Below are 26,335 nucleotides of genomic sequence, written 5' to 3' on the forward strand. Positions count from 1 at the left end.
TTGTGTTATTGCGGATTCACTGGGGGAGTGGTTGGTGTTGAGTTGTGTTATTGCGGATTCACTGGGGGAGTGGTTGGTGTTGAGCTGTGTTATTGCGGATTCACTGGGGGAGTGGTTGGTGTTGAGTTGTGTTATTGAGGATTCACTGGGGGAGTGGTTGGTGTTGAGCTGTGTTATTGCGGATTCACTGGGGGAGTGGTTGGTGTTGAGTTGTGTTATTGCGGATTCACTGGGGGAGTGGTTGGTGTTGAGCTGTGTTATTGCGGATTCACTGGGGGAGTGGTTGGTGTTGAGTTGTGTTATTGCGGATTCACTGGGGGAGTGGTTGGTGTTGAGTTGTGTTATTGCGGATTCACTGGGGGAGTGGTTGGTGTTGAGTTGTGTTATTGCGGATTCCTGGGGGAGTGGTTGGTGTTGAGTTGTGTTATTGCGGATTCACTGGGGGAGTGGTTGGTGTTGAGTTGTGTTATTGCGGATTCACTGGGGGAGGAGTTGGTGTTGAGTTGTGTTATTGCGGATTCACTGGGGGAGTGGTTGGTGTTGAGTTGTGTTATTGCGGATTCACTGGGGGAGTGGTTGGTGTTGAGCTGTGTTATTGCGGATTCACTGGGGGAGTGGTTGGTGTTGAGTTGTGTTATTGCGGATTCACTGGGGGAGTGGTTGGTGTTGAGCTGTGTTATTGCGGATTCACTGGGGGAGTGGTTGGTGTTGAGTTGCGTTATTGCGGATTCACTGGGGGAGTGGTTGGTGTTGAGTTGTGTTATTGGCACTAAACTGGCAATGCAGAGAATCAGGCTGAAGCTCTGGGGACCGGGGTTCCGCACGGCAGATTTACTCAGTTCAAGGGTTATTCGGGATGAGTAACAATGAAAATGTCAATTATGCAACTTTTCCCAAACACTTAAACGAATGGGCCTCGACAATGTTTTTACGCGGTTTCCAATCCAGGATTTTTTGAGTGTAAAGTAAGCAAGACAACCACCACACCACAGAAACAGGCACCGAGTTTGACCCTCTGACCGAGAACAGGAAACCTACATTCTTGTTGCACTGAAGAACCTTCTTTTGAGGGAGTCCAATTCGGCTGAAAACTTAGACAAGCGGCAGATAAATTGATTTAAGATTATTATTAGAATCAGAAAATGTCACAGCACATTAGAAAACCATTCACACTTAACACGTGTGAACTCTCTGACCGATTCCTCCCAGTCCCCATAATGGTGGATTTTGCAGGGTATCATTTGAAACGAGTGTAAGGTCATGGATTCGCTTAAGAGTAAACAAAAAACAGCAAGAATACAACTCATCGTCAAAAGAGGAACGTCCAGTCCATAATGTTTCTGCCCGGTTTTGAACCGGGGACTTTTCGCGTGTGAGGCGAACGTGATAACCACTACAATACAGAAACCGCTGGCTAACAGCAACTCCAATGGGCCTGTGTAGAAAGGTCACACTCTTCTGTCACTCAGTTACACTTTAGAGCCTTTGTTTTTTTAGAATTCGGCTGTACTCATTAGGAATGCTGCAGAGAGACCAATAAATCAATGTAACCATCAAATGGCAAACCGCAATAAGTGGCACTTCGATCACCTCGACCAGCTTTTCAAATGAACAATCTTTTAATTAGTCTCAATGTTTTTCTCTGTTTCAACGGCCTTGAGTTTTCTCCATTTCAGCTGATCGTCCAATTCGCTTTTGAAAAATGAATTTCTGTCGAATCCATGCCCAGTTTGACTTAATGATCAACGTTTCACTGGACCAGGAGATGTGGACACGGAAATTATGTAGTTTACGATGTAAACAATATGTAATCACGCAATTGATTTCATATCAAATTTATGAAGGTGTTTTTTCCTGATCAAGCATCTCTTCATTATTTCTGAGTTGATATACAGAATTTAATTATATTTGATGTGTAGCCTGTTCACACAGTCTGTCTATTAGAGAGGGAAATGATTTTTAGAACTTCACAAAGCCCTGTTGAGATCACTTTGCTTAAGTCGTCCCCTTTATTTGGTTTCAAATGAATTTTCAAATGGAGAAGCGTTCTCAGGGTGGAATGATTTCTGCTCATTCAGTAATAACATCATTCTCATATTGCTTCAAAAAATGTCAATCAATTTACTCAGCATCTGTTCCGCTACTCAAAACTTAATCTTATCTGACATTTATGTCCTCATTTGAAAGTGAGACTCTCTGAAATATACAACATTGATTTGCAAACATGACTGACAAAGAAAATAATTCGAGTCACCGGGAAATACAAACCCCATTGTGCTCATGTGAGATTGAGCACAGTCAGCATGGAAATGAAATGGGATAGTTTTACAGGTAGAGATTTGAGGACAATATTTTCATTATATTTGATTCCTTTTTGTTCTGTGTGTGAGACATTCTGACGCCTTCATCCCGTTCGTGTTGAAGAAAGAGGGACGCCACAGGATCTGTACCGAGCCTCGTTTTTCTCATCTCCCCGAGTGGTTTTTCTTATTTTGCTATCATGAAGACAGATTTTTAAAAATTTGATTCTATTAAAATCTCTGCCATTTCCTCTAATTGTCACAGAATCACTTGTGTCTGCCTTTATGGGCATGTTTCATTCAGTGATTAAACCTGCATCTGTAAACCCATTCAATTCTGTTGTGGACTGACGAACCGCTAATATGTGAACTTTGTCAAAATGCGAATATATTTTCCATCTCATTGCTTCAGGACAATTCAGCATTTTTGATTTTGCTGAATGCATTTTGAGGTCGGGGTAAAAGTAAATAGAATTGGCTGTAGCACCCGAGATCCCGATAACATCCAGCAACAAACTTAAATCATTCTAACTTGTCTCACGGTTAATGTGAAAGATTTGATAATGTTTCTGTCCGGTTTTCAATCGGCGAATGTGAGGACCAGGACACCACAGAAAGAGCGGCACAAAGCCCATTGTGCTCGGTTGCAGCTTCACAACAGTCAGCTTTCAAATCAAATGAGAGAATGTTACTTCACAACAGATTTGAAATGGAGGTGCCAATTGTATTTGATCTTTCCTTGTACAAGATGTGAACAATTCCGTTGGTCAAATCCCGTCAGTGAAAAAGAAAGGCGGTTGTCAGCAGATCCACACAGAACCTTCTTTCTGCGTCTCTCTTTCTGCTTTCCCTCCACAGGAAGACCGAGAACAAGTGATTTGTAACCATCTCTGTCATTTCCTCTGCTTCAATTACCATATTGCTGGCGTCTGTCTTTATGGGCAACATTACTGTCAGATTGAAATCAGACATTGCTGGATAAAGTTAGCTGGTCTGCCAACATCTGTGGAGAGAAACAGAGTTGAGCAGTACACTCATTTAAATGAGCCTTCACAGCAGTATAGGAGGGTAGGGTAGGAATGGACAGAATTATATAGTTGGAAAGTGGCACAGGAGGTGGGGCAGAATAGAAGGCCTGGGGAAAAGGAGAATAGAATAGAATAGAATGGAATTCCTACAATGCATAATGAGGCTATTCAGCCCATTGAGTCTGCACCGATCCTCTGAAAGAGCACCCTAACCAGGCTCCCGCCCTATCCCTGAAACCCCGTAACTCAACTTCACCTGCACATCTTTGGACACTAAGGGGCAATTTAGCATGGCCAATCCACTGACAGATTATGGAATGCCCACAGTGCAGATGGAGGCCATTCGGCTCATCAAGTCTGCACTGATCATCTGAAAGAGCTCCCAGTCCCTACCTAGGCCCACTACCACACCCAATCCCCGTAACGCCACCTAACCTGCACACCTTTGGACACTAAGAGGCAATTTAGCACAGCCAATCCACCAAACCTGTACATCTTTGGACTGTGGGAGGAAGCCAGGGCACCCAGAGGAAAACCATGCAGACAAGGGGAGAATGTGCAAACTCCCAAGGCTGAATTGAGACTGGGCCCAGGTGCTGTGAGGCAACAGTGCTAACCACTGGGCTGACGAGCCGCATGGACAAATTTGTCAAGGACATAAGACAAAGGGGCCATTAAGGAATGTAGAGTATTAACGGTGGAAAAATTGTGAGACAGACGGTTATGAAATGGAAGCAACAGCGAAGGGCAGATGGGGGAGGCTGTAAAGTGCCTAATAGGAAGATGAGGTGTTGTTCTTCCAGTTTACATTGGGCATCACTGGAGCATTGCAGCTGGCCTCGGATGGACGTGTGTTTATTTCAGATTTCAGCAGCCGCAGTATTTTGCTTTTATTACTATTCGACATTTTTGACAGAGTTACTATGTTAATTGTCATCTGTAAACCCATTATATTAAGTTGTTGACTCAACAAACTTACTTTGTGTGCCGAGTCCAACTACAAACATTTTTTGCTGCTCTGTGTGTTCTGATTTCTGGAACCACCCAAAGGGAGGTACTAGACTTGGTATTGTGCAATGAAATGGGATTAATTAGTAACTTCATGGTGAAGGCAGCCCTAGGTGGCCGCGATCATACATGTTTGAATTTTACATTCAGTTTGAGGGAGAGAAGAGTGAGAAGGCTAATATTTTGAACTTGGGGAATTATGAACTTGAAGGACAATTATGAGAGCTGAGCAAGCAGGACTGAACTGTAAATAAAAGTACACATATATTACAAGTACAGCCTATCACTGCTCAGAAATTATGTTTAAAACATAATCTGACCTCGAGCCACTTCACTGAAAACCTGTTGTTCTCAGACACGCTATTCTTCATGTCATAATTGACAGATTAGGAGTGAAACATCCCACTGTTTCACTGTAGGGAAAGGACACACCATTGTAGATGCCCCATAATGTTAGAGATTGGCTTGCTGAACCTGCTCATTCCATCTTATATTCAGCTAATGGGGGGAAAAAAACTTAAGCACTACAACTTGCAGGCGTTTGGGGAGAATGGCGAGTTTGCTGCTCTAATTAGCTCAGATCTCCTTATTATAAAGTGTATTTAGCAGCACTGGAAAGGATGCAAGAAAGTTTTATTGGAGCAATTCTATACTGACAGGTTATACCCACCATGATAGATTGAGCAGGCTAGCGACGTTTCCTTCGGAAAAGTGAATGATTGAGCAATATAACCGTATAGAAGTGTTTTACAGGGTAGACAACTGAAAGATGTTGTATAAGGATAAAAATAAATACAACTTAGTAATGTATCTAAGGAGCAATTCTCTTTAACTAATAATAATAATAATCGCTTATTGTCACAAGTAGACTTCAATGAAGTTACTGTGAAAAGCCCCTAGTCGCCACATTCCGGCGCCTGTTCGGGGAGGCTGGTACGGGAATTGAACCCGCGCTGCTGGCCTCGCACTGCATCACAAGCCAGCTGTTTAGCACACTAGACATTAAAATAGAAAATACTAAAAATACCCAGCATATCTGGCAACATCTGGGGATTGAGAAACAGTTGACCTTTCAGATCTGTACTGATGCAGTGTAGTTCTGATGAAAGATCTTAGACATGAAATGTTAACCATGCCCTTTCCACAGATACTACCAGATCTGCTGAGTATTCCGATTCTGGCTTGGGTCACTGTCTGTGCGGAATCTGCTCGTTCTCCCCGTGTCTGCGTGGGTTTCCTCCGAGTGCTCCAGTTTCAAAGAACAAACAAACAAAGAACAAAGAAATGTACAGCACAGGAACAGGCCCTTCGGCCCTCCAAGCCCGTGCCGACCATACTGCCCGACTAAACTACAATCTTCTACACTTCCTGGGTCCGTATCCTTCTATTCCCATCCTATTCATATATTTGTCCAGATGCCCCTTAAATGTCCCTATCGTCCCTGCTTCCACTACCTCCTCCGGTAGTGAGTTCCAGGCACCCACTACCCTCTGCGTAAAAAACTTGCCTCGTACATCGACTCTAAACTTTGCCCCTCTCACCTTAAACCTATGCCCCCTAGTAATTGACCCCTCTACCCTGGGGAAAAGCCTCTGACTATCCACTCTGTCTATGCCCCTCATAATTTTGTATACCTCTATCAGGTCGCCCCTCAACCTCCTTCGTTCCAGTGAGAACAAACCGAGTTTATTCAATTGCTCCTCATAGCTTATGCCCTCCATACCAGGCAACATTCTGGTAAATCTCTTCTGCACCCTCTCTAAAGCCTCCCACAAGTCCCGAAGGATGTGCTTATTAGGTGAATTGGACATTCTAAATTCTCCCCCAGTGTTTCCAAACAGGCGCCGGAATGTGGCGACTAGGGGCTATAACTTCATTGCACTGTTAATGTAAGCCTACTTGTGACACTAATAAAGATTATTAGATTACTATTTTTGTTGTTAATTCAGATTTCCATCATCTGTAGTTTTTTTTGGCTTTTCTTAAACTGAACAGTGCTAAGAATGTGGAACTCATTAGCAGAAGGGTTTAAAATCACTGACTGAGCTTCAATCACAGGTGTAAAATCCCACCACAAAATTCTTTGGATTTGGATTTGTTTATTGTCACGTGTACTGAGGTACAGTGAAAAGTATTTTTCTACGAGCAGCTCAAACAGATCATTTAGTACATTAAAGAAAATAAAATAAAAAGAAAATACATAAAAGGACAACACAAGGTCCACAATGTAAATACATAGACACCGTTATCGGGTGAAGCGTACAGGAGTAAAGGTTAGTGATAATGTTCGTGTTCAATTAGTTTTAAAAGATTTGTACGATTACAAGAAATGTAAAAAGAGGTAGAGCTCGCAGAGAGTTGCCATGCTCTGGCGCCATCTTGGGTCCAAGGTGAATGTGCCTCCAGGCGAATGTTGAAATGAATTCACTCGGTCATCCTATTTGCTGACATAACAGCTGAGTCACATGGATGAAGAATCATAGAATCTACAGTGCAGCAGGAGACCATTCGAGCCTGCACCAGCCCTTGGAAAGAGCACCCCAGTTAATTCCATGCCTTCGCCCTATCCCGGTGACCCACCTAATCTTTTGGACACCAATTTATCACGGCCAATCCACCTAACCTGTACATCTTTGGACTGTGGGAGGAAACCGGAGCACCCGGAGGAAACCCACACAGACACAGGGAGAAACTGCAATCTTCCCACAGTTATCCGAGGCCGGAATTGAACCCGGGTTTCTGGAGCTGTGAAGCAGCAGTGCTAGCCATTATGCCACCATGCCGCAACTCGCCAACATTGAGGGCATTTAAAAGTTTATTGGATAAGCATATGGATGATAATGGCATAGTGTAGGTTAGATGGCTTTTGTTTCAGTGCAACATCGTGGGCCGAAGGGCCTGTACTGCGCTGTATAGTTCTATATACTTCACATGCACTTTGGTTGCTGTACCAATTAATTTAATCATATGACATCTTGACATATGGCCCCAATCGAAATCGGACCACAAAGCCACAATTTCAATTGAGCAATATTATGTCTTCATGGTTGGATATATACCCGGCATCCTCCACGTGAACGACTGTGTCCTATTCAGCCCACATGAGCTTCTTGCGCAGGCGCACCACCAAGCTGCAAGTGGGGCATGCGCAGTGTGGTACGTGTCTGGACTTGGGCGGTGAGGGGACCAATGATCGGGTGAACTGAGTCACGGGGCCGCGAGGTGTGGGGGAACGAGACAGCGGAGTGCCTGGGAGGGAGGGGGGGGGGCTCATAAACACAGCATGAATGCCTCAAAGCCCGAATAAGAAACTCCTGATCCTGTGTTTGCAAAGGACGTTGTTGGGCTGCTCTGCATCACAAGCCCAGAATAACGGCAGCCATATTGCAGCAGGGCGCATGCGCAGTGCTCCCTGTCCTGTCAGCAGGAGGAGAGAATGTTGTGACTGACAGTGATGGATTCTGGAAACTCCTTTTACGGGGTTAGAAGGGGAGGATTTACACACAGCAAACTCAAACCAAGACAATTTTTATGTCTCCTCAATTAATATATCACACTAGCAGTTGAAGGTCTTTGTAATTTTCTTTTTCAGGAAGTTCGAAGTGGAGGACTGATTGATGGGAAATTTAAACCAAGCATCACATTGTGATCTGACAGAGTCAGCGATACATCAGAACCTGAATATCAGCAGCATCTGGGTGTGCAAGGTAAAATGTTTGTCTGTTCTGTCTGTGCGAGAAGATTCCAGGTCTCAGTGTGACTGGAAAAGCCCCAAGATTCACATACCCTGGTTCGACCACACCTTGAAAGCTCAGCTCCGGGCAACAAACCTTAGGAGAATAGAATGGCCTCAGAGGGAGTGTAGAGCACAGATTTCCCTGAGTGATCATAAGATCATCAAATCCCTCCAGTTCAGAGGGGGGGCCATCCAGCCCATTAAGTCGGCACCAACCCTTCAAATGAGCACTCTACCCATTTATGTTTCCTCCATCCACCCCACCTTATACCCATAACCTAGAACGTAACCTGCACATCCTTGGACATTAAGGAGCAATTTAGCATAGCCAATCCACTATCCTGCACATCTTTGGACGGTGGGAGGAAACCGGAGCACCCAGAGGAAACCCACGCAGACACGGGAGAATGTACAAACACCACACAGAGACCGGAATTGAACCCGGGTCCCTGACGCTGTGAGGCAGCAGTGCTAACCACTGTGCCACTGCTGAATCCCAAAGTTAAATTATACGGTGTGATTATAAAAAATAGTCAGAGAGTCATTGTGGCACAGCGGAGGCTATTCGGCCCAGTGAGTCTATGCTAGCTCTAGAGCAATCCAGTCAGTCCAATTCCCCTGTTCCATCCCTCTATCCTCGCAGGTTTCCATTAAATATTTATCCAATTTCCTTTTGAAAATATTTATCGTGTCCATTTCTGCCCTCCCCTCAGCCGTAACTTTAGAGACATTACCACTGACTGTAAAATCGGTCCCCTTCACATCTCCCATATCTTTTACCCAAAACCTGAATGTGTCCCCGAGTCCTCGTACGATCAGTGAATGGGAACAGATTTTCTTTGTCTATTTTACCTAAACCCATCAGAATTTTCTACACCTGAATTAAATCTCCTCAACCCCCTCTGCCGGAACCATACTGCAAAATCTCTTCTGCACCTTCTCAAGGACCTTCGCATTCTTCCTGAAGAGTGGTGACCAAAAATAGACACAATTCTCGAATTGTGGCCTAATCAGAGCTTTATAAAGCAGTAAAACTTCTATTTTGTGCTCATTAACACCATTTATCAGCTCAAGAGGCAATTTAATAAAAGCAAAATACTGTGGGTTCTTGAAATCTGAGATAAAAACAGAAAATTCTGGATAAACTCAGCAGATCTGGCAGCATCTGTGAAGAGAGAATTAGAGTTAATTTTCGGATCTAAATGATCTTTCTACAGAACTGCTTTGCTAACTACTCTCTGAATATATCATGTCACTTCAGAGAGAAAAGCACTTCGAAACCCCAGTCCCCTGTGTCCCTGCACAATCTTTAGCATTATTCCATTAATTATATCTTTCCCCTCCCTAACCCCTTTGCCACCTGATTATGAGGGTTGTAATCTTTGGAATTTAGAAGATTAAAAGGGAATTGATCAAAGTTTTCAGGATGTTAATTGGAACTGACGAGGTAGATAGAAAGGAACTAATTCCACTGGTTGGGGAATCTCGGACGAGCAGACACATTCTAAACATAGAATCCGGTTCTGGCACCTTTTCAGGGAGAGAGTTCCAGATCCTGAAACCTTGGTTGCTGCAGAAACTGCTGAACTCACTGCTGAGTTCTGAAGGTTGTAAAGTGTTGAATGGAAAGATGAGCTGCTGTTCCCGGAGCTCCCTTTGAGCTTCATTGGAACAGTTCAGGAGGCCAAGGGCAGAGAGGTCAGAGTGGGAGTGGGACAGATAATTAAAATATGAAGCAATCGTCCAGCGTGCAGCCAAATCCTTGATAAAAGTCGCACAGTATATCATCCTTCTTCTTGTGAAGTGATGAATCATTTCCACTTCCACCACCCTCCAGGGCTGTGAGATCCAGGTTATCACTCTGTGTAAAAAAAGGTCTTCATATTCCCCGCTGCATCTCAGGTTCTCTCATGTGAACAGCTTTTCTTTATCGACCTGATCTATGTCTGTATTAATTTTGTACACCATCAATCTCCCCTCAATCTCATTTGCTCTGTGTAGAACAAGCCCAGTTTCTCCAACCTAACCTTGCCGCTAACTTCCCTCCTGGAACCATCCTGAATCTCCTCAGCACTTTGTAAGGATCCTCATATCCTCCATAAGGACTGGTGACCAGAGCTGGATATAATGTTGTGATCTAACCAGGACTTTATAATTTCTTGTTTTAGTGCTCAACACCTCTATTTATGCAGCTCAGACCCCTGATTTATTAACTAACTCCTGTTATAAGAAATAGATCCCACGAATGCTTTGGTCATGACCCGTACTCATAAAGCATCAATGATGACACAAGTTTTAAAATAGTTCCTGTAATATTTGTCCTGAATACCAGACACCTTCCCCCAAGTTCTGGAAAGGGAGGGTTAATAAAGCCAGGTACTCACAGTCTGCACAAACTTCGAATGTGACTCCAGACCCATTTGTAAAACTGAACAAATAAATCCCTGAATTTATTCCGACTCTTTTCTGTATCCCAGCTCCAGTAATCACTGATTGGGAAGGGACCAGAATCTCAGGAGGCTTCACACTGCCGTCTTCTCGTGTGGAAGTGATCTCCTATCAGATTAATGTGCTCATGCTGGGAGTATTTAATACAATGTCTGAACCTCTGATTCTGCTTCCTGACCACTATCCCCCCTCATCCATGGATCTTCCGTTTTACCAACTGGGGAAAAGGTTTGCCTGATTGATCTCGATGGTGGTGAGATTACCCAGAATGCCCAATCGGTCAGAAAGTCCCGTATCGGTGACTAAAGGAACCCAGGGTGAGGACGCAGGGCTGTGCTGTGTTCTGAGCATGCTCAGTGTGGCTGGTGGAGACAGACTGTAGGGGATCAGGCAGCTCAGGGAGGAGATTGTGAGCACAGGGGAGGAACTGGAGCCGGGGGAGGACCACAATTAGATGAGCCCAGACGATTATCGGACTGGCGATTACCACGATGTAGGTGAGGGAGCACAGATGTGATGGTGAACAAGACCTGGTGTGAGCGAGGACAGGAGCAGATGAGCTTTGGATGACCTCCAGTTCCTGTGAAGTTGAATCTGGGAGATCGACAAGACCCACGTTAGAATAGTCCAGTTTAGAGGGAACAAAGGAATGGATGAGTTTCAGCAGCACATGAACTTAGACAGGGACATAACTGGACAATGTTACTGAGTGGAAATAGGCGGTGACAGTGATATGTGGACAGAAACACAGCTTGGGGTGAAATATTCCCGTACCAGCCTCCCCGAACAGGCGCCGGAGTGTGGCGACTAGGGGCTTTTCACAGGAACTTCATTGAAGCCTACTCGTGACAATAAGCGATTTTCATTTCATTTCATTTTTCATATGCCAGAGATTGTGAAGAGTGTGATTCAGTCTCAGACAGTTCCCAGGGAGAGAAATGGAGTTGGCGGTGAGGGAGTGGAGTTTGTAATGGGGAATGAAGACAATGGCTTTGTCCATCCAGTAGTGTATGTCAGATAAGTCAGGATGGTGTGCGAGTTGGAGGGGAACTTGGAAATGATGTTCACATATTCCTGCTACCCTGCTCCTTCGAGGTGGTAGAGGTCGATGGTTTGGGAGATTCTGTCAATGTTCTGCTTGTTCTGAAGATATTTAAATACTTCTTTCAATTATTCAGCCTTTACTACTCCCTTTCTCTCTCCTTCTCGCAGTGTGTCAGAGTCTCGTGTAGTCTGGTCGCCACACTACCAGAAGGATGTGGAGGCTTCAGAGAGGGTGCAGAAGAGACTTACCAGAATGTTGCCTGGTATGGAGGGCATTAGCTATGAGGAGCGGTTGAATAAACTCGGTTTGTTCTCACTGGAACGACGGAGGTTGATAGAGGTCTACAAAATTATGAGAGACATACACAGAGTGGATAGTCAGAGGCTTTTCCCCAGGGGAGAGGGGTCAATTACTAGGGGGCATAGGTTTAAGGTGCGAGGGGCAAGGTTTAGAGGAGATGTACGAGGCAAGTTTTTTTACACAGCGGGTAGTGGGTGCCTGGAACTCGCTACCTGAGGAGGTGGTGGAAGCAAGGACCATAGTAACATTTAAGGGGCATCTTGACAAATACATGAATAGGATGGGAATAGAGGGATACGGATCCAGGAAGTGTAGAAGATTGTAGTTTAGTCGGGCAGCATGGTCGGCACGGGCTTGGAGGGCCAAAGGGCCTGTTCCTGTGCTGTACTTTTCTTTGTTCTTTGTTCTAGATCCAGACCAGTTGGCAGGTTCCCTTCCCTGAAGGACATTAGGGCAGCACGGTAGCATTGTGGATAGCACAATTGCTTCACAGCTCCAGGGTCCCAGGTTCGATTCCGGCTTGGGTCACTGTCTGTGCGGAGTCTGCACATCCTCCCCGTGTGTGCGTGGGTTTCCTCCGGGTGCTCCGGTTTCCTCCCACAGTCCAACGATGTGCAGGTAAAGTGGATTGGCCATGATAAATTGCCCTTAGTGTCCAAAATTGCCCTTAGTGTAGGGTGGGGTTACTGGGTTATGGGGATAGGGTGGAGGTGTTGACCTTGGGTAGGGTGCTCTTTCCAAGAGCCGGTGCAGACTCGATGGGCCAAATGGCCTCCTTCTGTACTGTAAATTCTATGATAAAATTCTATGAACCAGTTGTGTATTTACAACAATCCAGCAGGTTTCATGGTCACTTTTTCCCAGTGCCGGCCCCACAAATGACCAGATTCATTCAGCTCAATTTCACAACCTGCCTTTGTGTTTTTGTGGGTTCTCTCGCACTCCCTATTTTCTGTTTTAAATCAGTTTCACAGGGTGTTCGAAGGAGAGGATTTGCAGTCGGGAAACTTCATCAGATCAGGATCAGCTCCATTGCTCATTTACCGTAACCTGAATATCAGCGGATTTTGAACATGGAAGGAAACAGCACCATTCACAGTGGGGAGAAACCGTACACGTGTTGTGTGTGTGGACGAGGCTTCCGTCGATCATCAGGCCTGTCGAGACACAAGCAAAGTCACTCTGGGGAGAAGCCGCGGAAATGTGGGGACTGTGGAAGGGGTTTAATTTCCCCATCAGAGCTGGAAACACATCGACGCAGTCACACTGGAGAGAAACCGTTCTCCTGCTCCAAGTGTGGGAAGAGTTTTACTATTTCGGCTAACCTGTTGAGACACCAGCGAGTTCACACTGTGGAGAGACCATTTCAATGCTCAGACTGTGGGAAATGCTATAAAAGTTTCCAGGAACTGATGCTGCATCAACGTGTTCACACTGACGAGAGACCGTTCAGGTGCTCTCACTGCGGGACTGGGTTCAGGCGATCGTCCCAACTCACTGTACACCAGAGGATTCACACCGGGGAGAGGCCGCTTATCTGCTCCAAGTGTGGAAGGAGATTCACTCAGTCATCTGACCTGCTGACGCACAAGAGAATTCACACTGGGGAGAAGCCCTTCACCTGCTCCGAGTGTGGGAAGGGATTCACTACCTCATCCACCCTGCTGAGACACCACCGAGTTCACACAGACAAGAGACCTTTTAAATGTTCAGACTGTGGGAAGGGCTTTAAAAGTTCCTGGGAACTGATGTACCATCAACGTGTTCACACTGACGAGAAGCCATTCAGATGCTCTCGCTGCGGGACTGGGTTCAGACAATCATCACAACTCACGACCACCACCGAATTCACACTGGCACAAGACCTTTCACCTGCTCCCAGTGTGGGAACGCTTTCACAACCTCATCCAGCCTGCTGAGACATCAGCGAGTTCATAAATAACTACAGTGATTGGAATTTTCCGTTAATCACAACCAGGACTGACCCAGGTTCATTGGGGTCTGGTTCTGCTGATGTTAATAAACCCCAGCCCACTTACAGGGACTCATATTCTGGCTAAAAGCCAAATAAATCAGCTTTGTGTTAAATACAGTGTGTTGAATCTTTTAAATATCTGATGCAAATTGGTTCCTTTTGATGAGCTCTCCCTCTCCTGTCTCCTCCATCCTCACCTCCAACAAGCGAGGAGCTGATGGAGCTTCTTTGTCACTGAGATTGAGACAATCTGATCAGCTGCCTCTGCTGCTTCCCTCCCTCCCACTAGCCCACCGGCCAAACTGTCCCTAAAGCTTCCTACTGCCCAAGCCCTGAATTCACATCTTTCTCCAGTCATTCTGAAAGATCTTGTCAAGATTGTGACGTTGAATTTTCTGTCTTCAAATCCCCTCTCTCTAACTCCCAGTAAGAGGAGTTTAGAGGTTTTCAGTGGAAATGCAGGATAGAAATTCAGAACAGACCATTCCAGTTTCTCTGGTACATTCCCCCAAATCTATGAATCTCGGTCCCACACACTCCCATCCCTCTCTGCTCATTGTTCCAGATTCAGTCTCCAGTTTCCTCCTGATTCTTTTCTCCTCTCCAGATTCTCTCTCCTCCTGTCCTTAAACTGGTGACTCAGACTGTGGCTCAATCGCACTCCTTCACTCTCATTCTAAGAAATATCCCAGCTCACAATTAATCATATTTAACAACTTTATAATAATAATAGCTTATTGTCACAAGTAGGCTTTAATGAAGTTACTGTGAAAAGCCCCTAGTTATTACTGGTAATTTTCATGTTTGGGAAGAATCACCTTTTCCCAATTGTGGAGAACAGAAATCCAGCAGGCAGCTCAGAAATTCCTCCTCCCCAGGACTGTTTTAACAAGCTGCGTGTATCTGAGTTACATTTATACAGACTCACTCACTCAGTGATCAGATCGCACTGAACTATGACACAAGCTGTGTGTATCTGAGTTACATTTATACAGACTCACTCACTCAGTAAGTGATCAGATCTCAATGAGCTACAACAAGAGCTCTATTTATAATGAGTTTTAAACATGATAAAATGTGCCAAGCAGTTTCACTGGAAAAGGGGGACACATTGGGTCAGATGACCAAAGTCTTGGTCAAAGAGTTTGGTTATAAGGAGAGTTTTGAAGGTGGAAAATGAAGGGGAGGGGTTTACGGATGAAATTCCAGAGATTGGGGTCCAGGCAGCTGATGGCACGGCCCCCAATTGGGATGTGATTAAAATCAGGGATGAAGGTCATCCAGGAATGGTGCTCCATGTCATAGATTATCATAGAATTTACAGTGCAGAAGGAAGCCATTTGGCCCATCGATTCTGCACTGGCTCTTGGAAAGAGCACCCTACTTAAGCCGACACCTCCACCCTATCCCCATAACCCAGTAACCCCACCCAACACTAAGGGCAATTTTGGACACTAGGGGCAATTTAGCATGGCCAATCCACCTAACCTGCACATCTTTGGACTGTGGGAGGAAACCGGAGCACCCGGAGGAAACCCACGCACACACGGGGAGAACGTGCAGATTCCGCACAGACAGTGACCCAGCCGGGAATCGAACCTGGGACCCTGGAGCTGTGAAGCAATTGTGCTAACCACTATGCTACCATGCTGCCCTAAATGTATGTGGGCCTCAAAGCCCAGACTTTTGGGACAGTTTGACCATCCCTGGTCTCAGATAAAAATAATTCCCTGATAAACATCTTGTAAGATCTTGGTTCATCTGTAACATAAAAAGTTCGGACCAGTTGAGTCCTCCTGTGCACTCGATGGGGATTGACTTTAACAGATTTAAAATCCTCTGGATCTCAGGGTCACAACAAGAATATGTTTCAGTCGAGATTTAAATATATAAATATTGAAAAACTGAACAAGAATGGGGACAGACAGCAGCTCAATCATTTCAAAGTGAGAAATGAATGGTCTCTGTTTCAGGTGGGACTCCTTCAGAATGAACACTTCCCACCAGCAGCACCAACCCCCCTCCCCCTCCCTGTTCACCCACTCATCCTCCCATTGCACATCCACCCAATGGCCCCCAGCCTGGATTCACATTCAGCATGAACTCAGTGAAAGACTGAGCTGGCCCCGGGATGTAAGAACGGACAAGAGCTGGAAGTGGTTCCAGTCAATACAGTTTGTGCATCATTATTAAATAAAGAAATTTCATATCTTGTCAAACCCCCATTTCTGACACTTGGTGAATTACAATTTGGAGCCCAGACCCTGTTGCTTCTACTTGATGCATCCTGTGTGGTTTCAGCAGAGGTAGAGACAGGCTGCTCACATCCCTGCTTTCACTGCCCAGAGGCTTGTGGTCTCCACCCTCTGGGTTTCAGAGCCCCTGAGGGTCCTGGGACAGACTGACCCATCTGTACCTGTGCGGGGCAGATTCAGCTGGAGACGGGGCGGCATGTTGGATACTGCCTGTGGGTTTGGGGGGGAACGGGTCTAAGGTGGGAGCTCTTTGAGTGGAGTTCCCAGATCCATGTCGCCTTCCTCCACCATCCCTCTCCTGGACCAGCGTCACATCATTCCTCCCACTCTGCTGCTGACCAGCTTGGGGGAGATCAGTGACGTGTTGACAGTATCTGTCATCCTGTTCAAGGCAGCAGACATCTCCTGCACGGCCGAGGTCATGACCTACACCGACCCATTTCAGAGCCGTGCTTGAAGCTCCATGGAGGCAGCCACTCTCTCCATGACACAGTCTCTGGAACCTCCTCTAGCCCTACAACTCTCCAAGCCCCCTCACTCCTCCTATTAGGGGAGAAGGTGGCATCGTGGTAATGTCACTGGATTAGTGATCCAGAGGCCCAGGCTAATGCTCTGGAGACACGGATTCAAATCCCAAATCCAATGAATAAACCTGGAATTCTAAAGTTAGTCTCAGCGGCCGTGACAACTATCATCGATTGTTGGAAAAACCCATCTGGTTCACTAATGTCCTTCAGTGAACTGAAGTAAATCTGCCCTCCTTACCTGGTCTGGCCTACATGTGACTCCAGACCCACAGCAATGTGGTTAACTCTAGTGCTGAGCTGGCCACTCAGTTGAAGGACAATTAGGAATGGGTAACTAAACCCGGCCTTTCCAGTGACGTCCACATCCCATAAAACAATCACAAAAAAAACCTCACCCCCTTCAGCTCTCCCGACTTGCTTCACTCCACCATTGGCAGAGGCACTTTCACCTACCGAGGTCCTGAGGGCTGGAAGCCCCTCACTAAACCGGTCTCCTTACCTTTTCCACCCAGCTTCTGTCCCTCTGTGAAGGGTCTCCGACATTTTAAAATGTTGATGGGTAAATGCCAGTTGTTGTTGTCGCTGCCTCACATTGGAAAACTCAGGAATGTCACAAAAACACTCGGAAACTTCAGACCGAAGATTCTCAGCTGGAAACTTCACCTTCAGTCAGGAACAGATCACAGCTTTGCATCATCTCTGACTGGACAGCACATTTTGTAAAACAAATCACCATCTAATAATGTTCTTAAATGTCAGAAATTAATTGACTGTGACTAGAATGAGCTCTCTCTGGCTCTCAGTAACAAAGCTTCCACAGCAGCTTGCTGGGTGACACACACAGCACAGGCCTGTTCTCTCAGTCACAAACCCTGGAACCAGATTTCTAAACTGGAGAAGGTTGGATCTGACGACCCGAATATAAACCAACTGTCTGAGTAAAGGTTAAAACGGTTCGACAGGAAAATCACTTTGGACAGGAAAGATTTTCAAAGTGATCGGTGCTGGATTCAGACTAACACCAAACATTCTGACTGGATCCAGAGGAAGGAGAACACAAGAGACTCCAGCCCCGGAGATCACCTTCATCTGTCCGAGTGTCTGATCCGGGATCAGTAAACAATTCCGAGGAGACCGACACCTCCAGCCCCGGAGATCAGCTCCATCTGTCCGAGTGTCTGATCCGGGATAAGTAAACCATTCAGAGGAGACCGACACCTCCAGCCCCGGAGATCAGCTCCATCTGTCCGAGTGTCTGATCCGGGATCAGTAAACAATTCCGAGGAGACCGACACCTCCAGCCCCGGAGATCAGCTCCATCTGTCCGAGTGTCTGATCCGGTATCAGTAAACAATTCCGAGGAGACCGACACCTCCAGCCCCGGAGATCAGCTCCATCTGTCCGAGTGTCTGATCCGGGATCAGTAAACCATTCCGAGGAGATTGTCACCTCCAGCCCCGGAGATCAGCTCCATCTGTCCGAGTGTCTGATCCGGGATCAGTAAACCATTCCGAGGAGACCGTCACCTCCAGCCCCGGAGATCAGCTCCATCTGTCCGAGTGTCTGATCCGGGATCAGTAAACCATTCCGAGGAGACCGTCACCTCCAGCCCCGGAGATCAGTATCACCGCCCCTGAGACCAGTAATCCATTCTCACAAGCTATCAGTCACATGTCCTTTCTGCCGATTTAGCTGTTGTACCAAATCTAAACTGTTGCTTCTTCATAAACTGCTTTAAAATCTCCAATAACATCGACCCCTCTTTGGGTAAATTGTGACTCCCGAAGTTTACAGCATTCATCATTAATCTTGTTGCCTCTAAACACAGTTGTAAAGGAGCCTTCTGTCTGAATCTAGGAGCTCTGAACCATGGAAGAGAACGACTGAGGCACATTTCTTACACACCTCAGGATTAACCCACACATTCAGTCCTGATTCTGATTGACAGCAGCAAAAACAGCAGAATCCAATTCCTGCAGACACTCATGAAGTCGCTGGTGTTTCAGCACAAGTTCTAAGTCAGTGAATCCATTCCCACACTCAGGGCAGGTGAATGGTCTCTCCCCAGTGTGAATTTGCTGATGCATCACTAGACCATTGCTGCTTCTAAAGCTCCGCTCACAGGCTGGACATTTAAAAGGTTTAATATCAGAGTGAATCTGTTGGTGTTTCAGTAGGTGATATGACTGAATGAATCCCTTCCCACATACAGAGCAGGTAAACGGTCTCTCCCCAGTGTGAATTCGCTGATGTACAGCAAGTTCAGATGATCGCCTGAAGCCAGTCCCGCAGTGAGAGTACCTGAATGGTCTCTCGTCAGTGTGAACACGTTGATGACAGGTCACTTCCCCGGAAGTTTTAAAGCACTTCCCACAGTCTGGACATTTAAAAGGTCTTTTATCAGTGTGAACCCGCTGATGTTTCTGCAGGTTAGATGTAGCAGTGAATCCCTTGCCACACAAGGAGCAGGTGAATGGCTTCTCCTCACTGTGAATGTGTTGATGTCTCAACAGATATTTTTTGCTTTTAAATTTCTTCTCACATTCAGAACATTTGAAAGGTGTCTGATCAGTGTGAACATACTGGTGTGTCAGCAGGCTGGATGTCTGAGTGAATCCCTTCCCACAGGTGGAGCAGGTGAATGGCCTCTCCCCAGTGTGACTGCGTCGATGCATTTCCAGTTCAGAAGGGTAACTGAATCCCTTCCAACAGTCCCCACATTTCCACGGTTTCTCCATGGTGCCGGTGTCCTTGTGTCTCTCCAGGTTGAATGACAAGTTGAACTCTCGTCCACACACAGAACACATGTACGGTTTCTCCCCACTGTGAATGGTGTGATGGTTTTTCTGTCTATGTAATCGGTTAAAGCTCTTTCCAGTCAGTTCACTGGAACACTCACTGTCTGTGTGGGTCTCTGTGCTTTTCCAATCACACTGATAATTGAAATCTTTTCCCACAAACTGAACAGACAAACAGTACTCCTTCCACATTCAAAGACTGTGATATTCAGGTTCGAAAGAATTGAGTGACTCTGTCAGATCTTGATGTTTGGTTTGAGTTTTCTGTCAGCCAATCTTCCGCTTCTAATATCCTGTAAAAGGAGTTTACAAAAGCCATCACTGTCAGTCCAGGATAGAAATTCTGAACAGACAATTCTAGTTTCTCTGGAACATTTTTCCTCTCTTGTTCCCCCAAAGCTGTAAATCCCCGTCCCACACACTCTCCCTCCTCCCTGGGCTGAAATCCAAACCCATCTCACCATCTGCACCATTTCTTTCCTCCACTCCCAGTTTTCTCCCTCCCTCTCCTCTGCCTGGGTTCAGTTCTCCAGCCCCAATTCTTGATCTGCTCTCAGAAAAATACTTTTCACTGTACCTCGGTACACGTGACAAGAAACAAATCCAATCCAAATCCAATCCTGTCTGCAGACTGGGGGTTTGGGGCCTCCACTCACCCGCCTGAGTCCAGCTTCATGTCCGCACTGCGCGTGCCTCAGCTCACAAAACCTGGGGAGTGATTGACGGTGGCTGGTGACCAATAGGAGGAGAGCAATCCGGGTGTGGATTTTCACTGAATTTACCGGCCGCCATCTTGGGTAAGAGAGTCAGGTATTTTGTTCTTGGAGCGGAGCGCTTAGACGGCCATCTTAGTATGGGAAGAGGGAGTGGGCGGGGCTTCCTCCTCACTCACAGGCCCTGGGGAAACCGGCGACCGCCGCCATCTTGGGAGTGGAAAGCGGGTCTTTTGTTCTTGGAGCAGAGCGCTGGGGCTGCCATCTTGGTTAGGGAAGAGGGAGTGGGCGGGACTTCCTGCCCGGTGACAACTCCCGGGTCACCCGGCGGCCGCCGCCATCTTGTGGCGGCGATTCTCTACCCGGGTCTTTAGTGAAGGACAATGAGCTGGAGCTGAGGTTGGAAAGTGTTCAGAGGAAGGTCTGAAATCAGATTTACAGCCAGATATCTGTAAGAACCACAAAGTTCACATTCAGTATGTTTGGCAAATGAACCCACAATGCTGCAAACACTCAGTTCTGAAGAAGAATCAGGTTGCATTGGAAATGTTAACTCTCTTTCTCTCTCTTCACAGAAGCTGCCAAACCTGCTGAGGATTTCCACAACTTTCTGTTTTCACTTCACATTTCCAGCTTCTGCAGAGTTTTACTCAAATTATTATGTTTTTGAAATACTGTTACATAACCAGTTAAGAGTAAAGCAATTGTCACCATTTAAATGTCCAAATCAATGATATTTATTTGTTTAACTGAGACTGGGCTGTTCAGGAGCAAAGTCAGAAATCACTTCACAGAAAATATAGTGAAATCTGGAATTCTGTTCAGATTCTGTCAATAGAAACTATAAAAACTGAGATTGACAGAAGTTTGTGAGACAAGAGTATTAATGGTTATAGAATCAAGGGAGATGGATGGATTTAACAAACAGATCAGACATCTGCAAACTGGAGCTTAATGTCTGAGGTTCAACTGATTCTGGTTTTGTTTTGAAGGTGGTGTTGGTTTCCTGTCCTGTCGATTATCTCCACACCCGCTGGTAATTTGCCGGAGGTGAGATCATAATTTTTATTTGTGTCATGAGTAGGCTCACATTAACACTGCAGTGATTAACTATGATTAACACATTGATTTCACTTGATTTTTATTCAGAATTTAATTTCTTTTAACAAGGTTGGAGTTTATGAACACCATAATAACAATCTTTATTATTGTCACAAGTAGGTTTATATTAACACTGCAATGAAGTTACTGTGAAAATCCCCTAGTTGCTACACTCCGGCGCCTGTTTGGGTAAATTGGGGGAAAATTCAGAATGTCCAGTTCAACTTACAAATCACCTCACATCTTTCGGGACTTATGGGAGACCCACGGGGAGAACATGCAGACTCTGCACAGTGACCTAAGTGGGAATCAAACCCAGGTCCCTGGTGCTGTGAAGCAACAGTGCTAACAACTGTGTTACCGTGAAGGGGAAGAGGGTTGGTGCAGTGGCACAGCCTTGTCTGATCCCAGTCTTCACTGAGAAAGTGTCTGGGGTATTTCCATTGATGAGGATCATGGATTGTGTGTCATCATTGTGCAGGCGGAGGATGGTGGCCAATTTCTGAGGACAACCAAATTTGAAGAACATACTGAATAAAACATCACTTTGACGGCGTAAAGCATTTTTGTGAGGTCAGAAAAGACAAAGAACTGCGATTGCTGCTGTTCCGTATATTTTTCTTGTGTTTGTCAAATAGTGTCGATCATGTCTTTGGTGCCTCGTGAAGGGAGATAACCTAACTGTGACTCTGGAAGGAGCTCTTTGGCCACGAAGAGGAGATCATTGAGGAGGATCCTGGCAATGATCTTCTCTGTGGCAGACAGCAGGGAGTCGCTTGTGCAGTTACCACAATCAGACTTGTCCCTCTTGAATATAGTCACAGTGTCACTGAGATCCCCGGCATGCATCCTTCTTCCCAGGTGAAGAATATGAGATTGTGTAGCTATGCCAGGAGTGTAACCCCGCCATGCTTCAGAATTTCAGCAGGAATTCATTCTGCCCCAGAGGCCGTGGTGTTTTTCAGCTGTTGAATGGCTTTTTCACTCCGCTCCAGATCGGGGTACCACGGGGACTGGGTCAGATAGGATACTGAGGAATGGACTTGAGGACGTTAAAGCCAAAGACAGAGTCTCGGTCGAGGGGTTCTTCAGAATGTTCCCTCCAGTGAGCACTGACTGACACTCTGTCCTTGATGAGTTCCCCTCCACACTTTGCTCTCAGTGGAGTGGGGCCATTGACTGCTTAGGTCATCAATTGTATTGGCAGTGCTGATGAAACCGTGCATGCCATTGCTTTCCATGAGCTGTTGGCTATCCCTCACTCTTTCTACCCTCAAACGGCTACCTCAAGAGCAGGCACCTCAAAAGCACTGGAGCAGTACTACCAGCAGTGCCTTCACAAGATGCTCCATATTCAAGGGCAAGGAGGGCGATCCAACAGAGGGGAGGGAAAGAGAAAACTGGGAGTGGGGGAAAGAAAGTCTGGGGCAGAGTTGAGTGTAGTGGCCATCACTAAGTAGAAGGTGCTGGGGAAGCTGAAAGGTCTGAAGATGGATAAATCACCCAGACCGGATGGACTACACTCCAGGGTACCGAAGGAGATAACTGCGGAGGTTGTGGAGCCATTGGTGGTGATCTTTCAGGATTCACTGGAGTCAAGGGGCTCCCAGGGGACAGGGAAGTGACTAATGTAACACCCCAGTTTAAGAAAGGAAAGAGGTAGAAGATGGGAAATTATCAGCCGGTTAGTCTGACTTTGGTTGTTGATAAGATTTTAGAGTCCATTATTACGGAGTTCTTGGAAGTGCATTGTGAAATAGGACTGAGTCAGCACGGCTTCATCAAGGGGAGGTCATGCCTGACAAATCTGTTAGAATTCTTTGAGGAGGTAAAAAGGAAGTTAGGCAAAGGAGAGCCAATGGATGTGATCCATTTGGGTTTCCAGAAGGCCTTTGACAAGGTGCCGTACAACAGGCTGCTAAATAAGATAAGAGCCCATGGTGTTCGGGGCAAGGTACTGGAATGGTTAGAGGATTAGTTGACAGGCGGAGATAAAGGGGTCTATTTCAGGATGGCAGCCGGGGACTATTGGTGTTCCACAGGGGTCAGTGTTGGGACCACAACTATTCAATACATTAACGATCTGGAAGAAGGTACAGAGGGCACTGTTGCTAAGCTTGTAGATGCTAGAAAGATGTGTAGAGGGACAGGTAGTGTTGAAGAAACGAAAAGGCTGCAGAAGGACTTGGACAGGTTAGGAGAGTGAGCAAAGATGTAGCAGATGTATTAGAATATGGAAAAGTGTGAGGTTATGCACTTTGGAAGGAATAATCGCGGCAAACTATTTTCTAAATGGGGAACGGCTTCTTGTTAGGTGAATTGGACATTCTGAATTCTCCCTCTGTGTCCCCGAACAGGCGCCGGACTGTGGTGACGAGGACATTTTCACAGGAACTTCATTGCAGGGTTAATGTAAGCCTACTTGTTACACTAATAAAGATTATCATTATTATTATTAGCTAGTGTACTGTGTGCAGTTCTGGTCGTCACATTACAGGAAGGATGTGATTGCACTGGAGGGGGTGAAGAGGCGATTCACGAGGATGTTGCCTGGGATGGAACATTTAAGTTATGAAGCGAGGTTGGATAGTGTAGAAGCCAGGTATTTCGAATACAACTAGTATAGGTAAAAGATAGCTGTTTAAGCATAAATGTTGAGCCCCAGTTTTAAATACCCATTTATACAGCATAATTCACTTTTACTGAGGTACGTTTTTCTGGCAAATACATATTTTCAAAGACAGTGTGACATTAAAACAGCACAGTTGCAAGATAATTTGACACTGCTTGTGCTAATTGTCAAGGACAGGGACTGAATACACAGCAACATTGTTCAGAATGCAGATAACAGCTGGGTCAGAAAAGCTGATGTTGCACATTGAAGATGGACGGCTTGCCATCAAATCAAATGTGTTTGAGTCTAACCCAAACCAATTAGGATTATATTGGGGTGTAATTAGACGACTTAAGACAGATATGAAAGTGTATAACTAAAAAGTTTCTCCCCGCCATTTTAGGTTGTTTTTAGTTTTTAGGTTTTATTGTCTTTGAAAGTGTGTTGTGTGTTGTCTTTGGGAGTATTGTCTTTGGGGGTGTGTTGTGCTGTGTTGTCTTTGATTCTGTCAGTTTGTCTTTCTGTTAGTTTAGTCAGTTTTGTCCTTTATAGTCTCCATTTTAGTTTTTATTGTTTTTGGGGGTTCTGTCAGTTTGTCTTTCTGTTAGTTTAGTCAGTTTTGTCCTTTATAGTCTCCATTTTAGAGATGTCTTTTGGGGGTTCTGTCAGTCTAACAGTCTGTGTCAGTGATGTTAGTCCACTTTTGACTTTGAGTTTGAGTTTAGCTGAAGATTAGCTTTTGATGAATGTGATATAAAATAGTTACTTTAGAGATATTAGTTAATGTAATGTAGAAATAAGCCACTTTGATTCTGGCAAGTAGAGACAAAGGATTTTAGACCGCATGGAAAAAGCAGGAAGAGGTGTGTCTATGAGAGTGATGCTGCATTGATAGGGGCCGGAGAAAGGGATTGGAAGTGAGCCAATCAGAATAGATCAAACAAGTCAGGAGGGACATAGGCTGACCTATGGGTGTCGAGTATGTGAAACTTGATGCCATTTGAATGTATCAGTACTGATCTCTTTGTCTGGGACGTTCACTTAGTTCCCGGGGCTGCAGAGAGCAACATGTTATCTGTATCACTGTGGACTAGGTAGCTTGCAAGCTGAATAAAATAACTAATGTTATACCTGCAAATCCATCTCGACTTTTATTGAGGCCAGACTGACGGATAAAGAAATTTGGGATTCAACACTTTCTCTCTCTCTTCATGTTTCATTGCCAGACTTTGACCTTTTAAAAGTTACTTTCGAGCTGTCTGCCTAAGCAAAGAAAGATAATGTCTGTAATTCTCTGAAAGCTTTGAATTGTCTACGAATTGCCTTTTAAATGACTTTCAAATTGTAATCAAGCGACTACAAATAAAACAATTCTTTTTGGCACCTGAGGAGTTTATACTGCAAATTTCTGCTGAGTTCCAGTATTCGCAAAGTGCTACTGGTCACCGAATAGCAGAGATGATATAAATTCCTTCAACTATGCACAGTCGAATAATACAAGGAATCGAACAACTTAACACAGTCTACAAATAGTACAAATCTTACAACTTGTCGTATTGCGCCAGGACTTGATTCATCAACTAAGCTTCCCCCAAACTTGGCGTGGTTCGACAGGTTAAGATTCCTATAAATTAAAGATTCCTTCAGATAGGCGTGGGTTATTTTCATTGGAGCAGAGAAGACTGAAAGGCGACCAGATCGAGGTGGACACGATTATGATGGCCATGGACAGGGTGGGTAGGGAGCAGCTGTTCGCCTCAGTTGAAGGGTCAGTCACAAGTGGACACAAGTTCATGGTGAGGGGCAGGGGGTTTTGAGGAAAAACCTTTTCACCCAGAGGGTGGTGACAATCTGGAATGCACTGCCTGGGAGGGTGGTAGAGGCGGGTTGCCTCACATCCTTTAAAAAGTACCTGGATGAAGACTGGCACGTCATAACATTCAAGGCTATGGATCAACTGCTGGCAAATGGGGTTAGGTAGGTGGGTCAGGCGTTTTTCGTGTGTCAGTGTTGGATTTGGATTTTGTTTATTGTCACATGTACCGAGGTACAGTGAAAAGTATTTTTCTGCGAGCAGCTCAACAGATCATTAAGTACATGAAAATAAAAGGGAATAAAAGAAAATACATAATAGGGCAACACAAGGTATACAATGTAACTACATAAACACCGGCATCGGGTGAAGAATACAAAGGGTGTAGTTAATCAGGTCAGTCCATAAGAGGGTCATTTAGGAGTCTGGCAACAGCGGGGAAGAAGCTGCTTTTGAGTCTGTTCGTGCGTGTTCTCAGACCTTTGTATCTCCTGCCCGATGGAAGAAGTTGGAAGATTGAGTAAGCCGGGTGGCAGATTATGCTGCCCACTTTCCCCAGGCAGCGGGAGGTGTAGATGGAGTCAATGGATGGGAGGCAGCTTTGTGTGATGGACTGGGCTGTGTTCACGACTCTCTGAAGTTTCTTATGGTCTTGGGCCGAAAAGTTGCCATAC

General features: G+C 45.5%; 1 protein-coding gene, 1 long non-coding RNA gene and 1 other non-coding gene across 7 annotated transcripts; 1 reads left to right on the forward strand and 2 right to left on the reverse strand.

The window, feature by feature from the left end:
* Nucleotides 1-1,335: 1,335 nt before the first annotated feature.
* Nucleotides 1,336-1,408, reverse strand: trnav-cac (transfer RNA valine (anticodon CAC)). Its single transcript has one exon. It is a non-coding gene; the product is annotated as a tRNA-Val (tRNA).
* Nucleotides 1,409-1,980: 572 nt separating this feature from the next.
* On the reverse strand, nucleotides 1,981-20,120 carry LOC140418645 (uncharacterized). 4 transcript variants are annotated; one of them, XR_011945196.1, is made up of 2 exons: nucleotides 19,998-20,120; nucleotides 1,981-3,303 (listed from the first exon to the last, which is right to left on the reverse strand). XR_011945196.1 is itself a non-coding variant. In XM_072502202.1 (2 exons), exon 2 carries the CDS (start codon nucleotides 19,610-19,612, stop codon nucleotides 18,548-18,550), a length of 1,065 nt encoding a protein of 354 aa, XP_072358303.1. In that variant the 5' UTR covers nucleotides 19,613-19,713; nucleotides 19,998-20,041; the 3' UTR covers nucleotides 17,998-18,547. The 4 variants fall into 4 exon arrangements, 1 of the variants encoding a protein (XP_072358303.1); XR_011945198.1 differs by having other exon boundaries at nucleotides 20,077-20,107; XR_011945197.1 differs by lacking the exon at nucleotides 19,998-20,120 and adding an exon at nucleotides 17,122-17,811.
* On the forward strand, nucleotides 7,676-13,953 carry LOC140418643 (uncharacterized). Of its 2 annotated transcripts, XR_011945195.1 has the most exons (3): nucleotides 7,676-7,817; nucleotides 7,929-8,043; nucleotides 12,832-13,953. It is a non-coding gene; the product is annotated as an uncharacterized lncRNA (long non-coding RNA). The 2 variants fall into 2 exon arrangements; XR_011945194.1 differs by having other exon boundaries at nucleotides 7,676-8,043.
* Nucleotides 20,121-26,335: the final 6,215 nt, after the last annotated feature.

Source organism: Scyliorhinus torazame, chromosome 5, assembly GCF_047496885.1.
Source record: "Scyliorhinus torazame isolate Kashiwa2021f chromosome 5, sScyTor2.1, whole genome shotgun sequence".
Lineage (NCBI taxonomy): Eukaryota > Metazoa > Chordata > Chondrichthyes > Carcharhiniformes > Scyliorhinidae > Scyliorhinus > Scyliorhinus torazame.